Below are 23,828 nucleotides of genomic sequence, written 5' to 3'. Positions count from 1 at the left end.
AGTAATTCCTGAGTGCAGAATCAGGAGTAGTGCCAGGTGTGGCCCCAAAACAGAAAAAAAATAGAAACCAAACAGCACGATGGATAAGGCACTTGCCTTGCACGGCTTAACTAGTTACAATACTCAGCACCCCATATGGTCTGGCCTGGCCAGGAGTGATCCCTGAGCGCAGAGCTAGGTGTAAGCCAAGAGCACTGCCAGGTATGGCCGCAAAACAAAACAAACAATAAAGAATAATAAAACTAAAAAGCGGACCAGAGAGAGAGTTCAAAGGGAAGTTTGCATGTGGCTGACCCCGGTTCTATCCCTGGCACTGCATGTCCCAGAATATGGTATGGCGACTCCTGAGCACAGAGCCAGAAGAGGCCTCCCCCACATCACCTGATATGGCCCAACTCCCATCCCCCAAGAAAGATAAAACAAAAAGTGATCCCAAGAGTTCCGGGTGTTGCTCAGTGGCACAGTGTCTATTCACATGCGTAAGGGCATCCATTGGATTCCAAGTATACTCACTCTCTACACACACAGAGCAAACTTAAGAGCTCCACTGGATCATGTTTTCCCCTTGCTAAGTTAAAATTCATCGATTACAACGTCGCACTTTGAGATAAGGGGACACACTTCAATTCTAGAAGACCCATAATACTGCAGTGAATGAACAGCGCCGTTCTACCTCTCACCCGATGTAAGGTGTAGAAAGTAGCCTCGTATCCAATTTTTGAAGAATCGGGACTGTCTACGTGTCTTCCTGCTTGCCGAGTAATTAGGTCCATTCCTTACTCATGCGCGTCGCTGTCACCGGGTCAGCTTCCCCGAGGCTCATTAAAGGTGCTGCTGCCGCCAGCCCAGCGCGGGGATGCTATAGCCCGCCCCGCCAGTGCAAGCCACGCCCCCGGGCGCCGGCGCCGGCGCGGCGAGCACGTGCCCGCCGGGGGCGGGGCGGAGCGGAGTGGGGCGGGGCGGTGCGAGGCGGGGCGGGGCGGGGCATGGCGAGTCCGGCCTCCTCTCGGCCTCATGCTGCCGGAAGCGGAAACAGCGCCGGCGCCGTCCGAGGAGCCCTAACTGCCAACGCGATGCCGAAGGCGCCCAAGCAGCAGCCGCCGGAGCCGGAGTGGATCGGGGACGGAGAGAGCACGAGCCCCGCAGGTGAGGCGGGCGGGCCGGGAGGGAAAGAGAGAGGAAAAGAGGGGAGCGCGAGCGTCTGAGAGGAGGGTCACGCAGCGCGAGACTGGCCCGGCCCTGAGGGGACCGCTGCGCATGCGTGCACGGGGCAGCGGCGCGTGCCTCCGCGGGAGTGAGATTGGGGTGGAGAGGAGTTACCGGGCTGGACAGCAGGAGCCTCAGTGGTGCTGGACTGAGACCGAGGAGAACATATGGTTCCGAAGAAGAGGAGGAGAGGACCGGAAAAAGCCTTCTTTAACCTTTGAACGCCCACCCCGCCCTCTTCCACTAGACTCCCTAGATCCCGGCAATCTGGAAGCTGTGCCTCGACCTGCTCCAGCCCACTAGTGTGGCAACGCGCACGTACACGCGCACGCCCCAGGAGATCGTGTTTCCTGTGCACCTGGGGGATGGATGAGGCCTTCCGAGATGGACCATAAGCCACCTTTTAACTCAGCTGGACTCAGCCTGTAGTTACTGGGTGTTGGAGTGGGATTAAGGTTGAGTGTAATGCAGCTGGAACCCCTTTTGGTTTTTGTATGTTAGGGTTTGAGGTGCCGGGTGGGGGTGCCCACTCCCAGCTCTGTGCTTAAGGACTACGCGGTGCAGGGCTCAGACCTGGACTCATGGGTGTCGGTCTACTGAACTGTCTTCCCGTACCAAGACCTGTATTTAATTAGCACTGTGTACTCTGTGCTTCAGGAAGGTGAGGGGGGAAAAAAATCCAAATACATCCTCCCACGCTTGAAGATACTTAAAGAGGACGAGAGAGTGAACATTTATCAGACAGTGTTTGGGAAGACTATAGGGGCGTTTGCCTTGTATGCAACTATCCCACGTTTAGTCTCCAGCATCCCATATGGTCTCCTGCCCCCCCCCCCCAACCCCACCCCAGTACCACCAGATGTAATCCCCCCCAAAAAAATAAAAAGGACTGAAGAAAGGAGAGGATTGAATTTACCAAGGCAGATAGTGTCAACAAAGCTTTACCAGAGCAAGTGAATAACTGATTTCGGACCCCTTCCCTTCCCTGTACTATTGAGATGACGTGGAGTCACATAGACTTAATTGTGGTCCCTGCCAAGGATCATGCTTTAGTTGTGAAATTTGTATGTGTTCACCAGGGGTCACACTTTTTAAGTTATGCTTGCCAGGGGCCCTTGTGGTGTTCATATGCACACTCAGTGGTCATACTTCTGGCCACCATGTTTACACACACACCTGACTGTGGTGCCCCAGAGAGCGTGAGCACTGCTGCTCTGCCAGGGATTCTAAACAGCATAGTCACCAGGAACAGCTGGGTCATGTGGGCAGTGCTGGGGATCTGTCAGGCTCATGCCTAAGCTACTGAGCTATCTCCTGTTCCCAGAGTTTATTCCTGAAGGATCAATATAAATTCGCAAGGAGAGGGGCCAAAGAGATAGTATGGGGGTTAAGGCTCTTGCCCTGCCTGTAGGTTTGGTCCCTGGCACCACATGGTCCCCCAGGCATTGCCAGGCTTGACCCCCGCACACCAAGTCAGGATAATCCTTGTGGCCCAGTGACCCAAAATTTTTTTTAAAAAGAAAAGAAAAAACCTTTAGTTTGGAGGACAGTTCATGGCAAGGAAGAAGATTGTGCAAAAGTAGAGACTTAGGTGAGCTGGGCAGTGTTGAGTGACTGGTGTGACAAGAAATGCAAGATACTACAGAGCAACTTTATGTACTGTCTAAGGAGTACGATCCTAAAGATTCTAGGAAGACCCATTGAAGTGCATGAGTAAAGTGTAAGTTTCTTTTGGTAAAGTGCATAATGAGCGAGCTGGTCACCCCACCCTGACCATACTAGGCAGTGCAAAGTGATTTGAGTTGAGACAAAGAGATTGTTTAGGAGGCTCTGGCAAGAATTTTGGTGACAGGTGATAAGAGAGTAAAGCGAAGGGGCTCCATATGCAAGAACACTTGCTTTGCACATGACTGACCCTGGTTTGACACCCTCTGCATCAAACATGGTCCAAGCACTGTGCTGAGTATGGCCCAACCCCTTTCCCTCCCCCCGCCCCCCAAAAAAAGAAATGAGAAAGTGGGAGCAAATGTTATTTGAGATTGAGATAGCTCAATGGGTGAAGCATGTGCCTGGCATGGAGTGAGGCCATGAGTATGGTCCCCTGCACCTGATGCTTCTCTCCACCTTCAGCACTGCCAGGTATGAGCCTGGTGACCTGAGAACACTGTGGGGCACCCCTTAGTAGAACAAAAGAATGACCAAGGAAGTGTCTTTGGGTAGAATTAAGAACTAAAGGGAGGTGATTCAAGGATGACAGCCCAGTGCATAGTATGAAATCTCTTTTGGGCCAAGGAATTGGAAGTGGAAAAGGATAAGATCTGCTTTTTGGTTTTCCTTTTTTTGGGTTTTGGACCACACCCGGCGCTGCACAGGCCTTACTCCTATCTATGCTCTCAGAGATTACTCCTGGCACGGTTCAGGGGACTGTAGAGTGCGGGGGATCAAACCTGGCAAGGCAAGCACCCTTTTTTTCTGTACTATTGCTCCAGCACCCAAGGTCTGTCTTGTTTATTAGAGAAAGTTTTTACATCAGTAGTTCCCAAGGGCTGTTCTTGGCTCTGTGCTCAAGGGCCATAAACAGTGCTGGGAATCTGAATCAGTGTGGGTACGACGCACACTCTGGCCCAAGGTATACTTTTGAATTCTGAGGGGGTTTTTTGTGTGTGTGTGTCATACCCGCGATACACAGGGGTTACTCCTGGCTTTGCACTTGGGAATTATTCCTGTTGTTGCTCAGGGGACCATATGGGATGCTGGGAACTGAACCCGGGTCGGCTGCATGCAAGACAAATGCCCTACCCGCTGTATTATCGCTCCAGCCCCAGTACTGAGAAATTTATGAGAAACTTTATTTTATTTTTTTTATTTTTGGCTTACACCCAGTGATGTTCAGGGATTTCTCCTGACTCTGCACTCAGGAATTACCCCTGGCGGTGCTCAGGGAATCATATGGGATGCTGGGAATCGAACCTGGGTTGGCCCTGTGCAAGGCAAACGCCCTACTCGCTGTGCTATTGCTCCAGCCCCTATGGGAAACTTTTGAGAGGAGTTTTGCAGGGGGCAATTTGTTTTGGTGGATGGACAGAATTAGGCTAAAAATAGGTTAAGACACATCTACATAGTTGAAGTTTTAGCATGCAAATTGAGGCAAAAAGACAGGGCAGAAGACAGGAATTCAGAAGAACCTCAACAAATTAAAAGGAGGTTGGAAAGGAAGGGAAGGGAATAGGTACTATAGTGGGGAAGCCACCCAGAAACACATTCAAACGTGGGTCAGCTGCTTGTAAGGCAAAGCACCCAGCCAGCTGTACTAGGCAGTGCAGCTGTAGGGGTACTACTTACATGCTGCCCACTTACATGCATAATGCATATGTGAGCAAAACAAGCGGAAAAAAAAAAGCGATTGCTAGAGGAACTAAAGCAAACTAGGAGCCCCAGGATCCCTGCTGTTGATTTAACTCATTAAGTGAGAAATAACAGTATGAGAAAGTAGGTGGTATGAATTGTTGCAGAAATGTCAAGTGAAATAAGAATTAGAAAGTACTTTAGGGGGTTGGTGGCTGGAGAGATCGTACAAAGATTAAGGGTCTTGTCTTGCAAATAATTGTCCCCAGTTTGATCCCAGCATCATATGATCCCCTGAGCGCTGCCAGGAGCACAGAGCCGGAAGTAAGCCCTGAACACTGTTTTTGGGGAAAGGGGGGAATTATGGCCCAAAATACTTTCAGGGGTTTAAGAATTAAAAGACAGTAGCAAGTGCAGTAGAAAGTAGTGTTCATGGGGCTGATGATATAGTACAGCAGGTAGCGTGTCCTGGGTTCAATCCCCGATACCCCATATGGTCCCCTGAGCACTGCCAGGAGTAAGCCCTGAGTATTATTGGGTGTGTCCCAAAACACCATCACACACACACACACACCCCCAAAAAGTAGTGAACCTTAGCTTATAACCCAATCAGATTGCATCATGGGGCTGTAGTTATAGTGCAGCGGGTAGGGTGTTTGTCTTGCACGCAGCCGAACTGAGTTCAATCCCCGGCATCCCATATGGTTCCCCAAGCAGCACCAGGAGTAATTCCTGAATGCAGAACCAGAAATAACACCTGAACATCGCTGGGTGTGACCCCCCCCCAAAAAAAAAGCAAATCATTGCATTATGTTCAAAAAGAAATGGGGGTACGAGAGAGATGGCTCAAAGGGTGGTTTGATACCTGGCACTGCCTGGTTCCCTAAACACCTTTGCACTCATCAGCCTCTCAAAAAAGGAGTAGGAATTGGGGATATAGCTCAAGAGATAGAGTGCATGCCTTAAGTATGTAAGGGGATGGGTTTGATCCTTGGCACCCCATGGGTCATGGCATCACTGGATGTTATGTGGTCCTGTGTGCCCTCATTCTGCCTCCACTACAAAAAAGGAGGGCCCGGGTATGTTGCACAGAGCTGGGCGTGAAACCCAAATTCAATCCTTAGCACAGTACCGTATTGCTGGATAAATGCCTGGATCACCACAAGCAAATCTGTGGTACCAAGTACTACAACACCAGTGGTGTCAACGCCTACTGACACCTCCACTAGCATAGCAATGAAAAATATATTACTGTTTATTAAACCAGGGGAGGAGGTGGAGCTAGTGTGGACTGGGCTCTAATACTCAGAGAAGACAGATAGGAACCAGTAAGTTGGAGGAAGTTGTAAAGTTAAGGAATGTGTTTTATTTAGCTTTGAAATTTGGAACAACTTCAGGGGTTTACTAAAAATTAGGAGGTACATGTAAGGGGAGGAAAGAAGAAAGCATGAGTTCCTTCACACCTGGCCTTTTCTGTTCATTTTTCTTTTTAGAATTAAATCTGGGCCTGGGGAGACAGTACAGCGTAAGGCTTGGGAACTCAACAGGGGAGTAAGAACAGTCCTCTGCCTTCAGGAAAACGAGAGATGGGGAAAGTGAAATTTGTTTATTCAGTGCATTGACTTTTGTTCTGTTCCTTTGAATACAAGTTGAGCTGTTTTGGGGCCAGAGTGATAGTGCAGCAGGTAGGATACCTGCCTTACACAGAGCCAACCCGAATTCAGTCAGTGACACCCCATAGGGTCCCCAGAGCTTGCTAAGAGTGGTTCCTGAGCACAGAGCCAGGACTAAGCCCTGTGCACTGGTAGGTGTCGCCCCAAAATAAAACATCAGATATACAAGTAGTCATTCAAGTACTCTTGAATGGGAATTTGGGGGATTTTCGGGCCACACCAAGTGGTATTCCTACTATTTCGTGCTCTCTGTTCTTAGAGGTTGCTCCCCTGGCAGTACTTGGGAGACCATGTGGCATTGGTCAGCCAGGGTCAGCCACATGCAAGGCAAGTACCTTAACCCCCATATCATCTCTCCAGCTCCCTAAAGAATGACATGAAGGGTTGGAGGGATAGTACAGGGTGCCAGGCACTTCCCTTCTGTGTTTTGTTTGTTTTGGCTTTTTCTGTCATACCTAGCAATGCTCAGGGATTACTCTTGGCTCTACACTCAGGAATTACTCCTGGCAGTGCTCAGGGGGTCTTATGGGATGCTGGGGATCAAACCCAGGTCAGCAAGGCAAGCACACTACCCACTGTATGTCACTCCAGAGCAACACTTTTCTTCTTTTTTTTTTAAAGAAAGACAATGCAGTTTATTTGGACTAATGATAGAAAAAGAACTCATTAAATGTGCATTTGACATTTGCAACGCTTCTCTTCTATATAGCTGACCCAGATTCATTCCTTGGTGCCACATGGTCCTTGAGTACGGCTGGGTGGTGTTCAGCAACAGAAAGATCCAGTCTTTAGAATGAAAAACTGACACAGTTATATTAACTATATTATAGTACACTGTGATTAGTGCTATAATGTTGTAAGAGCAGAGTAGTGGTACATAGACCCAGAAGTTTGTATATACCAGATGGCTGTTCACTTGGCCAGTAGGTTTCACAACTGCTATATTCCAAGCAGAATTTATATTACCCTGTTTTTACCCCAAATTAGGATGAGAACAGAAATTCACTTCCTGTAGATGTTGAACTAATTACTGATATCATTAGCTTAATTACTTTCCCAGCTAAAAACATTGGATTTGTCTCTGGACACTATCTTACTTCCCTTACTAATTTTTTCTATGAATTCTCTCTACCCACTGCTTCTGTAGAGGAAACTGGCATTGTCTGTCCAAAGGACAGACAATGTTTTAGTGAATGATAATTGAACTAGAAAAACAGTAAAAAAAAAAAAAAAGAGTGGCAGTGCATGGGAGATCGGTGTTTGTTACTTGCAGATGAACATTTACAATATCTGCTTAACCTCCTAGACAAAGTGGTGAAGAAAGGAAAGAAGGACAAGAAGACCAAAAAGACGGTGAGAAAATGAACATTTGGGATGTAAAATAACTGAATGTTTCCAAAAGAAAATGAGGCATTTGAAAGGGGGGAGGTCCCCAACTTTTCAAACGCCTTATTTTGATCTAAGGGAAGAGTGAAAGCTTATCCAGAGAAGAAGCAAATGAAGATAGTGTGGAGGGTCGGTGGGCCTGTCTGCGGCCCAGCGGGATTGATTGGTCTCTTCATTTGACTTCTAGTTCTTTGAAGAACTGGCAGTAGAAGACAAACAGGCTGAAGCAGAAGAGAAGGTGCTCAAGGAGAAGGAACAGCAGCAGCAGCAGCAGCAGGTACAGTGTGGGGACCCACTAGTCCTTGGAGGTATTTGGGGATCACTGACTCTTTTTTTTTTTTTTCATTTCTACTGTGCTTTTTTTTTTTCCCCCTTTATTTTATTTTATTTTTTTTAAAGTTGTAGATTTACAATTTTTTATGCTTTGGTTTCAATTATACAATGATCAGATACCCATCCCTCCACCAGTGCCCATTTTCCACCACCATGGATAATATCCCTCCCACCCCCATCCCCCCATCCCCCCTGTCTCTGTGGCAGGGCAATCCCCTGTGATCACTGACTCTTAATTGCTTCATTAAGAATGAATGAATGTGGGGCTGGAGCAATAGCACAGCAGGTAGGGCATTTGCCTTGCACGCGGCCGACCCTGGTTTGATACCCAGCATCCCATATGGTCCCATGAGCACCGCCAGGGCTAACTCCCGAATATTGCCGGGTGTGCCTCTTGATCACTTGATATCCTGTTACTGGTAGATTTGCTCGAGTGGGCGCCAGTAATGTCTCCATTCATCCCCGTTGCGTTCTAGCATAGCCCAATGGCATCTGTTCATTCTAGGAACATGAAGAGCCTCAAAAAGGTCACAGTTTTTGGTGTGACCCAAAAAGCCAAAAAAAAAAAATGAATGAATGTGGGGCTGGAACGATAGATAGCACAGTAGGTAGGGCATTTGCCTTGCACGTAGCCAACCCAGGTTCGATTCCCAGCATCCTGTATGGTCCCCTGAGCACTGCCAGGAGTAATTCCTGAGTGCATGAGCCAGGAGTAACTCCTGTACGACGCTGGGTATGACCCAAAATGCAAAAAAAAATGAATGAATGAATGCTTCATTTATAGGTAATTGAGGGGTGTGGCAAGGGCCCTGGTGTCAAATCTTGCTCTGTGTTGCTTTCAGCAACAAAAAAAGAAGCGAGACACACGAAAAGGCAGGAGGAAGAAGGATGTGGATGATGACGATGGAGAGGAGAAAGAACTCATGGAACGTCTTAAGAAGCTTTCAGTGCCAGCCAGTGACGAGGAGGATGAGGGTAAGTGACATCTGGGGACAAGAGCGCCTGGAATGACAGTCCGACGAGTGAGGCTCTTTCCAGTGAGGAGCTCAGCCTTGTGAATCTCTTTCCTCTCTTACCCTTACCTCTTGTCATTTCAGTACCTGCCCCAGTACCCCGAGGAGGGAAGAAAGGCAAGGTAAAAACTGTTTGTGTAGTAGATCAAGATCCCAGGGCACAGCCTTGACCATCCCACTGACCTCCTTGACCTTTTAATTCTTTAGGGTGGTAATGTTTTTGCGGCGCTGATTCAGGACCAGAGCGAGGAAGAGGAGGAGGAGGCGGCAGTGGAGAAACCTCCTCCTAAGCCTGCCAAGCCAGAGAAGAACCGGATCAATAAGGTGAAAGTCGTGGTGTGATGAGAATTCCCTGGCATGCTCGTCTGGTCAAAATCAGCTTTTTACTTCTTTTATCTCATGGAAATTTACAGTGATTCTGTTGCAATTAAGTTGAAAATCTAAAATAGAGAACTTCAAATCTTTACTCTTCTACCTGGATCTTTGTGGATTGTCTTAGAATTCTTTGTGTAAATCTTTGAGGTCTACCCGAACACATCTCAGCATCCTGCTGGACTAAGGCTGTGTTGAACCGTTGTTCTTGGTCCTGTATTTCCTAAGGTCTTTTCACTTTTCTATTACTCCTTCCTGAGATTTGTCAGGAAGTTTTCCAGTGCTTGTGCTACCCCACCCATGTTAGCCACTTGCCTGACTCACAGTCCTTCAGTTTTGCTGACTTCTAGTTAATTTTTCACTGTCTCACCTCAAATTGGAGATTAGGATCCCCTGCTTCTCATATTCTTCCTAGCAGTGCTCGATAAATTAACGCTCCAGGTCTAACAATAAGCAAAGTAACATTTGTGTCTTCTCCAGGCTGTGTCAGAGGAACAGCAGCCTGGGGTCAAAGGCAAAAAGGGAAAAGAAGAGAAGTCCAAGGGGAAGACCAAGGTGAGGGAGCGTGGTGGACAGGAGGGTGCTGGGTGGCAGGAATAGAGATTGGGGCCGTGCTTAGGAGGCTCAGAGGCCGCTCCAGTGATGCTCAGCCGGCAAGGCCAGAGGGGCAAGTGCCACACAGGCTATGATGTGAGATACTCTAGGGGCCGACTAGTACTTGGGTCAAACTATGGTCGACTACATGCAAAGCAAGTTAACCCTTGTACTATCTCTCCATCCAACCCCACCAAATCAAGTATTTTGTTAAATTGACTATCTTTTCCCTGCTAGCCTCAAAATAAATTTGCTGCTCTGGACCATGAAGAGGAGGAGGAGGATGAAGAAGAAATAACAAAAGAAAAGGATGTATTCAAGCAAGGAAAGGAGAAGGCCAAGAAGGGAGAGCAGGTGTGTTCCAGTGTTCCCACAAAGCTGGGGGGAAGTTTTGGCCTCGTGAGCCATATACAATCTCTGGGGCTTGCTTATTTTTATCGGGATGTGTGAATCTGGTGATTGCATATTATGTGTATCTTACGTATTGATGGTATGTGAAGTTTTTTTTTATGTCAGGATCAAACCTAGAACCTTAGGAATGCAAGTACTTTTACTACTGAACTATATCCTCAGCCATCCTCCCCCTGAAAGTTTTTTAGCAAGTTCTCTTGAAATGTAGAACCCATCCTTAGGACCGGAGAGAGAGAGAGAGTACAGCAAGTAGGACATTTTCCTTGCACCGGCCAACGTGAATTCATCCCCAGTACCACACATGATCTCCCAAGCCCTGCCAGAAAAGATCTCTCTTCACTGCTGGGTGTTGCCCCACCTCCGCCCCCAAAAAAGAAAAGAAATGCAAAAAGTATTTTTTATTGTCTAGCCGTACAAAAGCAGGCATTGGAAATTGGGAATGTGACTCACCTAGTACAGCTCATACCTGGGTTATGCTGCAAGCCTGGGTGTAAGCCAGGGTGTGTCCCCCAAACACTGCCAAGTGTAACTCTGTGAGCTCAGAGCCTGCCGGGCCTGAACATTGAGAAGTGATCCGTATGGGAAATAGCAAGGAGGAGAGAAGAAACAGCACGAAACTGGGAATAAGGTGCCAGTGGGAGGCACTGCCACTCTCCCCCTGACCGTGAGGACCTCTCACATTTTATTTTTTATTTGGGGCAGGAGCAATAGCACAGCAGGTAGGGCGTTTGCCTTGCACGTGGCTGACCCGAGTTCGATTCTTCCGCCCCGCACAGCAAAGGCTGGCAAGGTCCCCGTGATGTATTTGATATGCCAAAAGATAGTAACAACAAGTTTCACAATTTGTTGTGAGACGTTACTGGTGCCCGCTTGAACAAATCGATAAACAATGGGAAGACAATGCTACAGTGCTTATTTTTACTTATTTTTTGCTTTTTGGGTCGCATCCAGCGGTGCACAGGGTGTGACCCAAAAAGGCTCTGCACTCAGGAATTATGCTGGGAATAGAACTCAGGTTGGCTGCATGCAAGACAAATGCCCTACCTGCTGTGCTATCACTCCACCCCCATCCTCTCACATTTTAGGTCTCAGCTGACTTCATCTCTGTGTCGCATACATACACGACTAATGATTCCTATGGTCCCCTCTACCTCTTAATGCTTTTAGATTCAACGTTTCTGGCATGGCCACATGTCAGGGTTTGCAGGCCTCCCCCTGTTTTGTGGTGTCAGTATCGAATATAGGGTCACATACCTGCAAAACAAGCACTTTACCGCTGAATCTTAGATGACCTTAGACATTTTCTTTACGTATTAACAATGGAACTCACAGAAACTCATTTGATTCATGAGGAAAACAGTCGCCAGTTTAGGGGCTAGAGAGAGCTCAGTGTGTTGGAGTACATGCTTTGCATGCAGGAGGCCTGGGTTTGATCCCCTGCACCTCGTCTCCCCACGCACCAGTCCAGGGCCTGGTGCCATTAGTGTACTAGCACAGCCTTAAAAAGCAAAATAAAAGAATTTTTCCATTTATTGCACCTTAAGTTTATTTGTATTTTGGTTAGAAATACGTATTGTTACACATTATATATACATACTCAATCCACCTGTTTTCTGCTGTTCTGGTGGCATTAAGTAATAAAGGACTGTATAGGGACCAGTGCTCAGAATGAGAGTTAGGAAAGAGCCTCCAATATACTCAGGACTTCGGGTTAAAGAACTGCCTATATTGGGCTGGAGTGATAGCACAGCAGGTAGGGCATTTGCTTTGCACATGGCCGACCCAGGTTCGATTCCCAGCATCCCATATGGTCCCCCAAGCACCGCCAGGAGTAATTCCTGAGTGCATGAGCCAGGAGTAACCCCTGTGTATTGCCAGGTGTGACCCAAAAAACAAGAAATAAAACCTGCCTATAAAACTGGGGAGTAGATAACAGGAAATCTGAGTTTTGGGGGTTTGAGTCACACCTTGCAATGCTCAAGGGTCACTCTTGGCCATGTTCTGGAGATCAGAGATTGAACTAGGGTCAATCCCATGCAAAACAAGTGTCTTAACCCCGCTGGCCCCTGAATATTTTGTTTGGGGACCACACCCAACAGTGCTCAGGGCTTACTCCTGGCTCTGTGCTCAGGGATTACTCCTAGCAGGACTTGGGGAATGTGATGGGGGTGCTAGGGATCAAACCGGGGTCTGCCACTGCCCTACCCCTGTACTCTCCCGCCCTTTCGCTGAAATTACTATTTTTTAAAACCATCTAATTTTTTTTCAGGGTTCAGAGGAAGAAGAAGAGGAAGAAGGTGAGCCTAAGGCCAATGATCCTTATGCTCACCTTAGCAAAAAGGAGAAGAAAAAGCTGAAGAAACAGGTGAGACTGGGGTTTCTTAGTGGTTAGGGTCATTGTTTCCTTTGGAAATGCTGGGACGGAACCCAGGGTGTCACACACGCAAGGCAAGTACTCAACTGCTGATTCACATCCCCGACCTGAGAATTTGGTCTGTTTAATTATTCATACTTCAGTTGTGGAGCATAAATTCAGTGATATGGTGGAGTTTTGAGGACTACTGCAAATAGAACAATTGGAATGAGCAAAGAATTGGGTTCCGTATGCCTTGTCCAGGGGTCTAATGCCATGAGGCTCTATCATGGCAATAGAAAACTGGTAGAAAGTGACTCTGAATCCGACTTCTTCCGCATTTCTTCTCAGATGGATTATGAGCGCCAAGTAGCTTCATTAAAAGCGGCCAATGCTGCTGAAAATGACTTTTCTGTGTCACAAGCTGAGGTTTCCTCGCGCCAGGCCATGCTAGAAAATGCTTCTGACATTAAGGTAATGTCTGAGGGGTCCCTTCCAGCTAGCTTGCCTATAAGTTTCAGTTTTCTTCTCTTTATCTGTGTAGCCATGGCAACTAAGGAAGTATGTTTAAATTCTTAGTCTGGGGAAAGATGCTTGAAGGCATTTTCCACACATTGAGTTTTCTCGGCTTGAGAAAGAAGATAACAAACTAAAGCTGGAGAGATAGTATAGCAAGTAGGGTTTTGCCTTGCAAGTAGCCCACCCAGCTTCAGTTCCCAGCACCCCAAAGCGTATTCCTGGGTACAGAGCCAAAAGTTACCACTGAGCATTACTGGTTGTGGCCTAAAAACAAAACAAAACAAAAAATTTCTGATTTTTTTTTTTTTTTATGTTTAAATGTGAAAAGGTTCACACTGAGAAGAAAGTGGTTCTGTACAGGCTGGACTGGCTTAAGATTTGGGAGGTCATGGGGTCCTTGCCTGCTTCAGTCAGCCTAATCAGTGATTGAATAACTAGCAGTACTCCTATTAAAAAAAAAAAAAAGGTTTGGGAGGTCCCAGGAGAATACTTGTCAGGGAGAGGAACTGGCTAGGGAGAGGGAGTGCCCCATGGCGAGTCCCGAGTCAGAACTGCAGTGTTTGGTGGCTTCCCTGCGGGAAGGAAGTTGTAGCATCTCTGAATGGAGTGTTCTTATATGCCCTCATATGCTGCCCTTTCCCCCTGACTGCAGCTGGAGAAGTTCAGCATCTCAGCCCATGGCAAAGAATTGTTCGTCAATGCCGACCTGTACATTGTAGCTGGTCGCCGCTATGGGCTCGTGGGGCCCAATGGGTGAGGAGCGGAGAGACCGGAGGGGTAGAAGGGAGGGGTGGGGAGGACGCACAGCGGTGGCCTGGTCTTGATAGCTCTCATTCCTCAGCAAGGGCAAGACCACTCTCCTCAAGCACATTGCCAACCGGGCCCTGAGCATCCCTCCCAACATTGATGTCTTGCTGTGTGAGCAGGGTGAGGCAGCAGCGGGACTTGGTGGGGCGGTGAACTGAGGGGCTTGAGAGGAGGGGCAGCTGGGGAAGAAGCTGGCCAGGACCAAAGCTGTGGCGTTGGTGAGGGACCTGGCAGATGGGTGCTGTCGGAGGGAGAGAGGGCCGGAGCCATCAGACGACGGGAAAGGCACTTGCCTTGCACGTGGCTGACCCATATGATCCCTAAGCCTGCCAGGAGTGATCCCTGAACACTGAGCCCTGAGCACTGCTGGGGGTGGCTGGGGGGATGAGGGACTCAGTGGTATTGGGTTTTTGCTTGTTTTTGTGATGCTGGGGAACCCAGGTTTCATGCAGGCAAGACATCCGCTTTACCACCAAGCTCCATTCTTGGCTGGAGAGTGTTTCGTTTGGTACAAGCACCAAACTGAGTCAGGTCGGGCAGATTCAAAATGAAGCTGAGGAAGGAGGAGCTCTGGGCTTGGGGTGACCTGACGCTTTGCCTGGCCCCTCAGAGGTGGTAGCAGATGAGACCCCCGCAGTCCAGGCCGTTCTTCGAGCTGACACCAAGCGGTTAAAGCTGCTGGAGGAGGAGCGTCGACTCCAAGGACAGTTGGAGCAGGGGGATGACACGGCTGCTGAGAGACTCGAGAAGGTATAGCCAATGGCACAGAGGACAAGGTTTCAAGATTTGGGGACTTCTGGGACCTTTGGGCATGTGACTTCCTCTCCCTCCTTACAGGTATATGAAGAATTGCGGGCCACTGGGGCCGCAGCTGCAGAGGCCAAAGCCCGGCGCATCCTGGCTGGTCTGGGTTTCGACCCTGAAATGCAGAATCGGCCCACGCAAAAATTTTCCGGGGGTTGGCGCATGCGTGTCTCCCTTGCCAGGTGGGTCACTCTCCACCTCTCTTTCCTTTCCAGACTCAACCCACCCAGAGATTTGCCCTTCTTTCCTTTACCAAGATTGGTGGGGAGTTTGAAGGCCAACTTCTGTCTTTGTCAGACTTAGGGTCTTCTCTGGGCTGGAGCGATAGCACAGCGGTAGGGCGTTTGCCTTGCATGCAGCTGGCCCAGCCGAGCCTGGTTCGATTCCTCCATCCCTCTCGGAGAGCCTGGCAAGCTACCGAGAGTATCTTGCCATGACGTATTCAATATACCAAATACAGTAACAAGAAGTCTCAAGGTGGAGACGTTACTGGGCCCGCTCGAGCAAATTGATGAACAACAGGAGGACAGTGACAGTGACAGGGTCTTCTCTGGCTGACCTCCTTGACCCCCCCACAGCTGTGCTCAGGGAGCACTCCTGGCTCTGTGCTCAGAACTTACTCTGATAGGGCTCCGTGGTGCTGGAGATTAAACTCAGTTCGACAGTGTGCAAGGCAATGGCTCTGGCCCCAGAATCTTCTCCGGCTTCGTAGTGGTGTATTCTTAGTGTCTCCTGCACAGGAGCTTTTCTTAGGAGAGAGTGGAGGCTGTATTCTTGAAGGCTGTGCCTAGGTGAGGTTTCTCGGATCCAGGGTCTCCCTCCTGCTCACTCTGTATTCTATTGCCTCCTGTGTAGAGCACTGTTTATGGAGCCCACACTGCTGATGTTGGATGAGCCCACTAACCACCTGGACCTCAATGCTGTCATCTGGCTTAATAAGTGAGTTTCTCGTTCCTTCCTCCCACCCTCCCCCCATTTCCCATTTCCCTTGGCTTAACCCTAACTTGACCCTTGTGATATTTTTACGCCATGTATAATTCAGCTACCTCCAGGGCTGGCGGAAGACTTTACTCATCGTCTCCCATGACCAGGGCTTCCTAGACGATGTCTGCACAGATATTATTCATCTTGATGCCCAGAGGCTTCATTACTACAGGGGCAATTACAGTAAGTAGAATAGCTTGTGAGTGAAAAAAAGTGATAGGGCTTTGAGAAAGCCTGGTGGAAGGGCCCACAGGGACGTGGTAATAGTGGAATCTTTTCAGATAGGGCCACAGTGATGCTCACTCCCTTCCAAGTCCTGGTTCAGGCTCTGCGGGGATGAGGTACAGTGATTGCCACCTTTCCCCTCTCCTGCCCAGTGACCTTCAAGAAGATGTACCAGCAGAAGCAGAAGGAACTGCTAAAGCAATATGAGAAGCAAGAGAAGAAGCTGAAGGAGCTCAAGGCGGGCGGCAAGTCCACCAAGCAGGCGGTAAGTGTGTGTGTTGAGGGGGTAGGGGGCCCTCCACTTGAGGGGGGGCTCTCTTCGCAATGGGGGAAGTGGGCAGGTCCTGGGGACATCAGCCTGCCTTGCACGGGCTGCTCCGAAAGATGCGAGTTTCTCCTTTTCCCTTTCCTTCTCAGGAGAAGCAAACAAAGGAGGCTCTGACTCGGAAACAGCAGAAATGCCGGCGGAAGAACCAGGATGAGGAGTCACAGGAAGCCCCCGAGCTCCTGAAGCGCCCCAGAGAGTACACCGTGCGCTTCACGTTCCCCGACCCCCCACCACTCAGCCCTCCCGTGCTGGGCCTACATGGTAAGTGGCCACAGATCCAAGCAGCTTCCCCAAACCTGCACCTGTCTCACTCAGTTGCCAAGACGTTCAAGGACCTGAAAAGAAAACCAGCTCCTTTTCCCTGCTCTCAGGCGTGACGTTTGGCTACGAAGGGCAGAAAGCACTCTTCAAGAACCTGGATTTTGGCATCGACATGGACTCAAGGAGTGAGTGGTGTCAGGTGGCTCAGGGTGCGGAGTGGCAGCCGCAGGGTGACTTCCGGAGGGCCTCTTTGACCCCTGGCTTCCTTTCACAGTCTGTATCGTGGGCCCTAATGGCGTGGGGAAGAGCACGCTGCTGCTGCTGCTGACAGGCAAGCTGACGCCGGTGAGTCCTTGGAGGCCAGGAAGAGCTATTGTGGGGGCGGGAGGGCATATGGAGTTTGGCAACATGACTTTACCCAAGCTCCAAGCGGGGAGCCCCTCTGTGCAGAAGATACTTGCAGATCCCATCAGAAATGGTTCATGATCCCAAGAGGTGCTATAGAGTAAGCTTTCTTTTCTTTCTTTTTCTTTTTTTCTTTTTTTTTTTCTTTTTTGGATAACACCCGGCTAGGCACAGGGGTTACTCCTGGCTTTGCACTCAGGAATTACTCCTGGTGGTGCTTGGGGGACCATGTGGGATGCTGGGAATTGAACCCGGATCGGCCACGTACAAGGCAAACGCCCTACCCGCTGTGCTACCGCTCCAGCCCAGCTTTCTTTTCTTTCCTTTTTTCTTGTTTGTTTTGTTCTGTTTCTGGGTCAGGGCTTACTCTTGGCTCTCTCTGTACTCAGGGATTACTCCTGGAGGGGCTCAGGGGACCATATATGATGTTGGGGATCAAACCCCATTGACTGAGTGCAAGGCAAGTGCCTTACCTCCAACCCCAAGCCTAGGAACCATGTTTTTATTGTTTGGTTTTTGGACCACACCAGCGATGTTTGGGGGTAGCATCTGGCTCTGTGCTCAGAAATTATTCCTGGAGGTGCTTGGGACACCATATGGGATGCCGGGGATCAAACCTTGGTCAGCTGCATGCAGGCAAGTCCCCTTCCTACTGTATTATCTCTCTGACCCCAGGAGCCAGGTTTTTTAAACTCCATATGGGGTTGCCGAACTGAATGTGGGTGTGGTAAAGATTTGACAAAGATTTCTGAATGTTCAATAACCAAAAGTTAGTATAAATTCAAATGCATAATGTATCTGGCAGCACTTGCTCATGTTTTATCTCTCAGGCATATTGGGGTCTCAAGCTGAAATAATTTAAGCCCCAATCTCTGGTGTAGAGAACAGTCTAGGCCCAAGACAGGAGGAGAGCCGGGATTATTGGGGTTGGTGTGGAGGCATATACACACCTTATCACCATATATTGTTTGGTTTTATGAAAAACATATCGGGATGAAAGTGCAGCAGGTAGCATTACCTCACTCATACTTGACCTGGTTTCAATGCTTGGCACCCCCTTTGGCCCCTCAAGCCCCACCAAGGGTGACCCCTGAGTTCAGAGCTAGGCGTAATCCCTGAGCACCGCCAGATGTGACCCTGAAATCAACTAATAATGAACGGGATTATGCCCATCTGTACTTCTCCAGGGAAGGGTTGAAAGTGCCCTTTACTCATACCTGAAAAGTAGAAAATAACTGCCTATTATTTTTAGATTCTCCCACACGCAGTCTCTCTTTTTTCTTTCTAATATTTGATTACATTTAATATTCAAACACCAATCCAACCACCATTACAACTTCCCACCTCCAAATTTAGGATGTTTCCATCCCTAGCCTCAAGCCCTGTCCCAAAATAAAACCGAAAGAATATATTTTGTATTGTCCATTACGAAGAACTGCTGACCATGCTTACAAAAAAGTGGTCAAATAGGTACCAATGTGAAGATTGTTCTGTTTTGGCAGGAACATCATCCTAAGATATTCTATAGGATATCACTAACATGTTGTTAAAAGTTTGGCTGATGTGGGGCTGGAGCGATAGCACAGCGGGTAGGGCATTTGCTTTGCTCGCGTCCGACCCGGGTTCGATTCCCAGCATCTCATATGGTCCCCTGAGCACCGCCGGGGTAATTCCTGAGCGCAGAGCCAGGAGTAACCCCTGTGCATTGCAGGGTGTGACCCAAAAAAAAAGTTTGGCTGATGTGAGCTTTGGTATATATGTCTGAAAATATGTATATATGCATATGTATATATATATTTCCCTTTATGAGTTTTTGCCTACTGTCTGAACCCCATCAGATATGGTGTGGTAATTATGAAGAATGGGTAGGGAATGAAGAAGCCAATTTTGCATCACAAGTGATGCAGCCACGCGGTCCAGGAATATGTTCACTCACATATGAAGCTCAACCCAAGCGCCACACAGTCTCTTAACTCCTGTATGAGGCAGAACCCTGAGAATGTGCTGTTGTGAGTCCCACTGCACAGAAGGGGTGTTCTTCCGCGGCTGTCCCAGGTCCATTCCTGGCACTATATCTGGCCCTTTGAGCCAGGTATAAGCCCTGAGCACTGCTGGGTGTAGCCTGGAAAAACAAAACAAGGGACTGGAGCGGTAGTCCAGCATGTGTGCCTTGCACAGGATAGACCCAGGTTCCATCCGCAGCACCTTAGATGGTCCCCTGAGCACTGCCAGAAATAACTCTGCCATATCACTGGACATGGCCCCAAACCAAAAAACAGTGGGGGTTGTCCTTGAGTTGTGATCATTTTCCATGTTCTTTGTCTCCCCTTCTCTATTCTTTTGGAGAATGGATCCTGTTGCCCCAGGATCTTGTGACATGATGGTTACAAATTCTTCAAATTTCTTAGGTGTGGACTCATTACTTGAGTGTCCCTGCTTGTTCCTAGCATGATTCTGATACTGTTCCTCCTTCAGACACATTGGGATTGGCTCACAGCACCTTTTCTCTTTCTCTTATCTTCCCACTTGTTCTTTCTTTGCAGACTCGTGGGGAAATGAGAAAGAACCACCGGCTGGTAAGTTGGCTTTGGGAATTAGGGAATGAGACCAGTAGACGAAGTACAACTTCTGACCACCCTCTCTCCTCTTGGACAGAAAATTGGCTTCTTCAACCAGCAGTATGCAGAGCAGCTGCGCATGGAGGAGACACCCACCGAGTACCTGCAGAGGGGCTTCAACCTGCCCTACCAGGATGCTCGGAAATGTCTGGGCCGCTTTGGCCTTGAGAGTCACGCCCATACCATCCAGATCTGCAAACTTTCTGGTACTGTTGTGCGAAATGGAGAGTGTGATCTCCACCTTATTCCACCTTCCACCTAAAACTCTTTGTTGGCAGAAAAGGGAGAAAGCAGGACTATGGGTGACCTCAGTACATGCAGAGCCACAGACGGTCAGAGTTGGTCTGCAGAAATGTAGGGCATGAGCCTGAGAGATAGTACAATGGGTAGGACACTTGCCTTACACACAGCCAGCCTGGGTTTAATCCAGCACTCCATAGTCCCCTGAGCACCACCAGGAATAATTCCTGGGTGCAGAGCCGAAAGTGACCCCTGAGCACTTCGGGGGTGGGGGGTAGCAGGGGCAAAGAAAAAAAATATAGGGCAATTAAAGGTGTGAGGATGGACTTTTTTCTCTTATTTCAGGTGGACAGAAAGCACGAGTTGTGTTCGCAGAATTAGCCTGTCGGGAGCCTGACGTCCTCATCTTGGTGAGTGAGCTGGACCGTGCGTGTATTATGTGCGCCTTAGGGCAGGGATGGTGAGAATACGAATGACAGCAAGAGAAGATTTATGATGCTTTTGCTCCGTAGGATGAGCCCACCAATAACTTGGACATTGAGTCTATCGATGCTCTGGGGGAGGCCATCAACGAGTACAAGGGGGGTAAGTCGCTCCCTCAGTGCCCATCCCCCCTCCTTTTGGGGACGGAAGCTCTAGTTCTTGCAACTAGGGCCCCCTTCCACGTTCTGACCCCTCTCTTCCTCCTTTCTCTGCTCCCGCTCTCGCCATACTCCTTCAAAGCTGTGATTGTTGTCAGCCACGATGCCCGGCTCATCACGGAGACCAACTGCCAGCTGTGGGTGGTGGAGGAGCAGAGTGTCAGTCAGATCGATGGTGACTTTGAGGACTACAAACGAGAGGTGTTGGAGGCCTTGGGGGAAGTCATGGTCAACCGGCCCCGGGAGTGAACGTTCCTCCCTGGAAGATTCCAGAAAGACAAGCTGGTGTGGCCTAGAAGTTCTTGTCTCCCTCTCTCCACTCGGAAGCTGCCTCTGTTCTGCAGCTGACCCAGCCACTGCCTGGGCACATGAAGGTGGAACAGGGTCTTGACGTGACCCGGATGCCAGTTTGATGTTTTATTTGTGAAAGACACGTCTGTCCACTTCCTTCAGAAGACTGAGCTAGCATCGTCTTTGACATCCCCTCTATATAAATAGAGGGACTCTGAATTATGTGGTTACACTGAGTCACACTTAAGTGACCAATTGTCTTGAGATGTGGCTCACTCAGAAACCTGCCTCTGGTCCACCTTTAAGCTGTTGGCCTGGTGACTCCCTGGGCTGTGAGTCGTGCTCCATTTCTGGTGGATTGAATGCTGACCGACAGATACAGCTCCGAGATGGAGGAGAGTTACTTCACTACCTGCAGTCCTCTCCAGTGGGGGGGCCAGGGGACAAGAATGAAATGCTGCTCGATTTGAAATTTCCCTTTACAAGGGGAAGAAATAAAGGAGTTGCTGCCACCCTGTCTCTTCTGAGATTCACGTGGTTACAACTGTTCTTTTTGTTTTGTTTTTGGGCAATGCCTAGTGCTTGGAGCTCACCCCTGGCAGGGGCTCAGGGAACCATGTGTGCTAGAGGTCAAACCCAGGTGGCCAGGCAAGCACCTTGCCTGCTGTATTGTCTCTCCAGCGCCTGGCTGAAATTCCTTGGCCTTGATTTGCTTTATCTTACTCTAGCATGTGTAGTCTTTCTTCCCCTCAAATACAGGGGAGTGTAACCGGTCGTCTTCAGGCACTGCAGATAGTGCTTCCCTTTTGAGTCACCCTCCTTTCACCAAGACTTTAGACAAGAAGGGAGAGCTCATACTTTCCATTTAAAGTGTCCATTTGGATCTGTGTTTGTGGGTTTTTACCCTTGGTGTCAGGGATCAAACCCAGGGCTTCACAGGCAAGCCAGGTGCATCCCCCACTGAGCCATGTCACAGCCTCAGGTCTCTTACTGAGTCATTGGTGATGGTACAGTGGATGGTGTCTCCAGAGCTCACTCAACAATGCTTAGGTGCTCCTGTGGTGCCGGGGATGGAGCCAGTGATCTCTCCCTGACCCTACAAGAAAGATGAATACTGTTTGGCCACACCTAGCAAAGCTCGGGTGTGAACCTGGTTTGGCAGCGCCCTAGCCGCTTTACTGTCTCTCCAGTCCCTAGAAATGATTTTTGGAGGCTGGAGCAAAAGTACAGCAGGAAGGGCATTTGCTTTGCACGCAGCCGACCTAGGTTCGATTCCCAGCATCCCATATGGTCCCCTGAGCACCGCCAGGAGTAATCTGAGTGCATGAACCAGGAGTAACTCCTGTGCATCGCCAGGTGTGATCCAAAAGGCAAAAAAATGATTTTTGTTTTGTTTCTGCTTTTTGGGTCACACCCAGCAATGCTCAGGGGCTCCTTTTGGCTTTGCACTCAGGAATTACTCCTGGCAGTACATGGGGGACCATGTGGGATGCTGGGGATTGAACCTGGGTTGGTCGCATGCAAGGCAAATGCCCTACCTGCTGTACTATCACTCCGGCCCCTAGAAATGTTTCTTTTAGGAAAAATAAAAAAGTTTTTTAAGTGATAGGGATATTTATTTTTTGCTTTTTGGGTCACACCCGACAATGCACAGGGGTTACTCCTGGCTCTGCACTCAGGAATTACTTATGGCGGTGCTCAGGGACCATATGGGATGCTGGGAATCGAACCTGGGTTGTCCGCGTGTTTAAAGTAGTGATTATTAGGGTCAGGAAGATGGCTCAGGGCTGGAGCACATGTTTTGCATGTGGAAGTCTTGAATTTAATCACTGAGCGGAGGTAGCCGCTGTGTGGCTGAGTATTGTTTCTTGGGTTATTGGGACATCAGCAGTGCCTCAAAGGGATAATGTGCTTGCCGGCATACAGATTTTTTTTTAATTTTTATTAGTGAAACTAGAATACAGTTATTGATCCCTAGCACTGCATGCTTCTTAGAGCAGCACAGGTGTGGCCACAAAACTGATTTCTTTTTCAGGAAATTAAGAAATTAAGTGTCAAAAGACACTTCTGGAACCAGAGCAATAGTCACAGCAGTTAGCCTTGCATATGGCCAACCCAGGTTCGATCCCCAGCATACCATATGGTATCCGGGCACCTCTAGGAGTAAGCACCAACGGGTGTGCCCCCTCCCCGTGCAAAAAGACATTTCCCAATGATAACCCATCCCATACGGGTGTCCCTGAGATGGTAGCCCGTTTCTGACTACAGTGGGCATTTTTCCTGAAATGTAGATTCCCGCTGCAACGTCACTATCTGTACAGATGTCCAAAGGTCGTGAGAGCTAGAGGGCCATAAGGGCAGGATTATTCTAGGGGAGACGGTGCTACAGTGGGGAAAACCATAATCAAGTAAGAGCCCTGTGACCAGAAACAACTCACAGCAGGAGTGAGCAGGAGCCTGTGCTGGCTGCCCTGCTGGTGCTTTTTTATTATTAGTAAAGTAAAGTAAAGGCCCTCCCGTTGATCATCAAGTTGCTCGAGCGGGCCCAGTAACGTCTCCATTGAAGACTTTGTTGTTACTGTGTTTGGCATATCGAATACGTCATGGGGAGCTTGCCAGGCTCTGCCGTGCGGGTGCGATACTCTTGGTAGCTTGCCGGGCTCTCCGAGAGGGGCGGAGGAATCGAACTCGGGTCGGCCATGTTGGCTGCGTGCAAGGCAAACACCCTACCGCTGTGCTATCACTCCAGCCCCCCTTTGATAGCTCAGCTGGTAGAGCGGAGGACTGTAGACTGTAAGATCGTAGACATCCTTAGGTCGCTGGTTCGATTCCGGCTCGAAGGAGATGCGCTAAATATTTTTAGGGGCTGGAGCGATAGCACAGCGGTAGGGTGTTTGCCTTGCAAGCGGCCAACATGGCAGACCCGAGTTCGATTCCTCTGCCCCTCTCGGAGAGCCCGGCAAGCTTCCGAGAGTATCTCGCCCGCACGGCAGAGCCTGGCAAGCTCCCCGTGACGTAT

The 23,828-nt window shown here is 49.0% G+C and overlaps 1 protein-coding gene and 1 non-coding gene across 2 annotated transcripts; both read left to right on the top strand.

Annotated features, from left to right (window-relative positions):
* Positions 1-1,001: 1,001 nt before the first annotated feature.
* On the top strand, positions 1,002-21,321 carry ABCF1 (ATP binding cassette subfamily F member 1). Its single transcript, XM_056127674.1, has 25 exons — positions 1,002-1,146; positions 7,531-7,577; positions 7,798-7,887; positions 8,786-8,918; positions 9,041-9,078; positions 9,164-9,280; positions 9,809-9,883; positions 10,160-10,276; positions 12,603-12,698; positions 13,038-13,160; positions 13,858-13,958; positions 14,047-14,132; positions 14,623-14,762; positions 14,850-14,998; positions 15,672-15,755; positions 15,859-15,983; positions 16,178-16,290; positions 16,443-16,614; positions 16,725-16,799; positions 16,889-16,959; positions 19,563-19,595; positions 19,675-19,843; positions 20,223-20,287; positions 20,390-20,462; positions 20,601-21,321. Exons 1-25 carry the CDS (start codon positions 1,074-1,076, stop codon positions 20,765-20,767), a joined length of 2,532 nt encoding a protein of 843 aa, XP_055983649.1. The 5' UTR covers positions 1,002-1,073; the 3' UTR covers positions 20,768-21,321.
* Positions 21,322-23,562: 2,241 nt separating this feature from the next.
* On the top strand, positions 23,563-23,652 carry TRNAY-GUA (transfer RNA tyrosine (anticodon GUA)). Its single transcript is given in 2 exon segments — positions 23,563-23,599; positions 23,617-23,652. It is a non-coding gene; the product is annotated as a tRNA-Tyr (tRNA).
* The last annotated feature ends 176 nt before the right edge of the window (positions 23,653-23,828 follow it).

Source organism: Sorex fumeus, unplaced genomic scaffold, assembly GCF_029834395.1.
Source record: "Sorex fumeus unplaced genomic scaffold, SorFum_2.1 ptg000063l, whole genome shotgun sequence".
Lineage (NCBI taxonomy): Eukaryota > Metazoa > Chordata > Mammalia > Eulipotyphla > Soricidae > Sorex > Sorex fumeus.
This window is presented reverse-complemented; position numbering and strand designations above follow the sequence as displayed.

Bases quoted from the DNA above. Each gene is read 5' to 3' on its own strand.
- ABCF1 (XM_056127674.1), top strand. From the start codon at position 1,074: ATGCCGAAGGCGCCCAAGCAGCAGCCGCCGGAGCCGGAGTGGATCGGG. The intron at 7,578-7,797 runs GTGAGAAAATGA...TTTGACTTCTAG, and splicing joins ACAAGAAGACCAAAAAGACG to TTCTTTGAAGAACTGGCAGT. The intron at 16,291-16,442 runs GTAAGTGTGTGT...TTTCCTTCTCAG, and splicing joins GCAAGTCCACCAAGCAGGCG to GAGAAGCAAACAAAGGAGGC.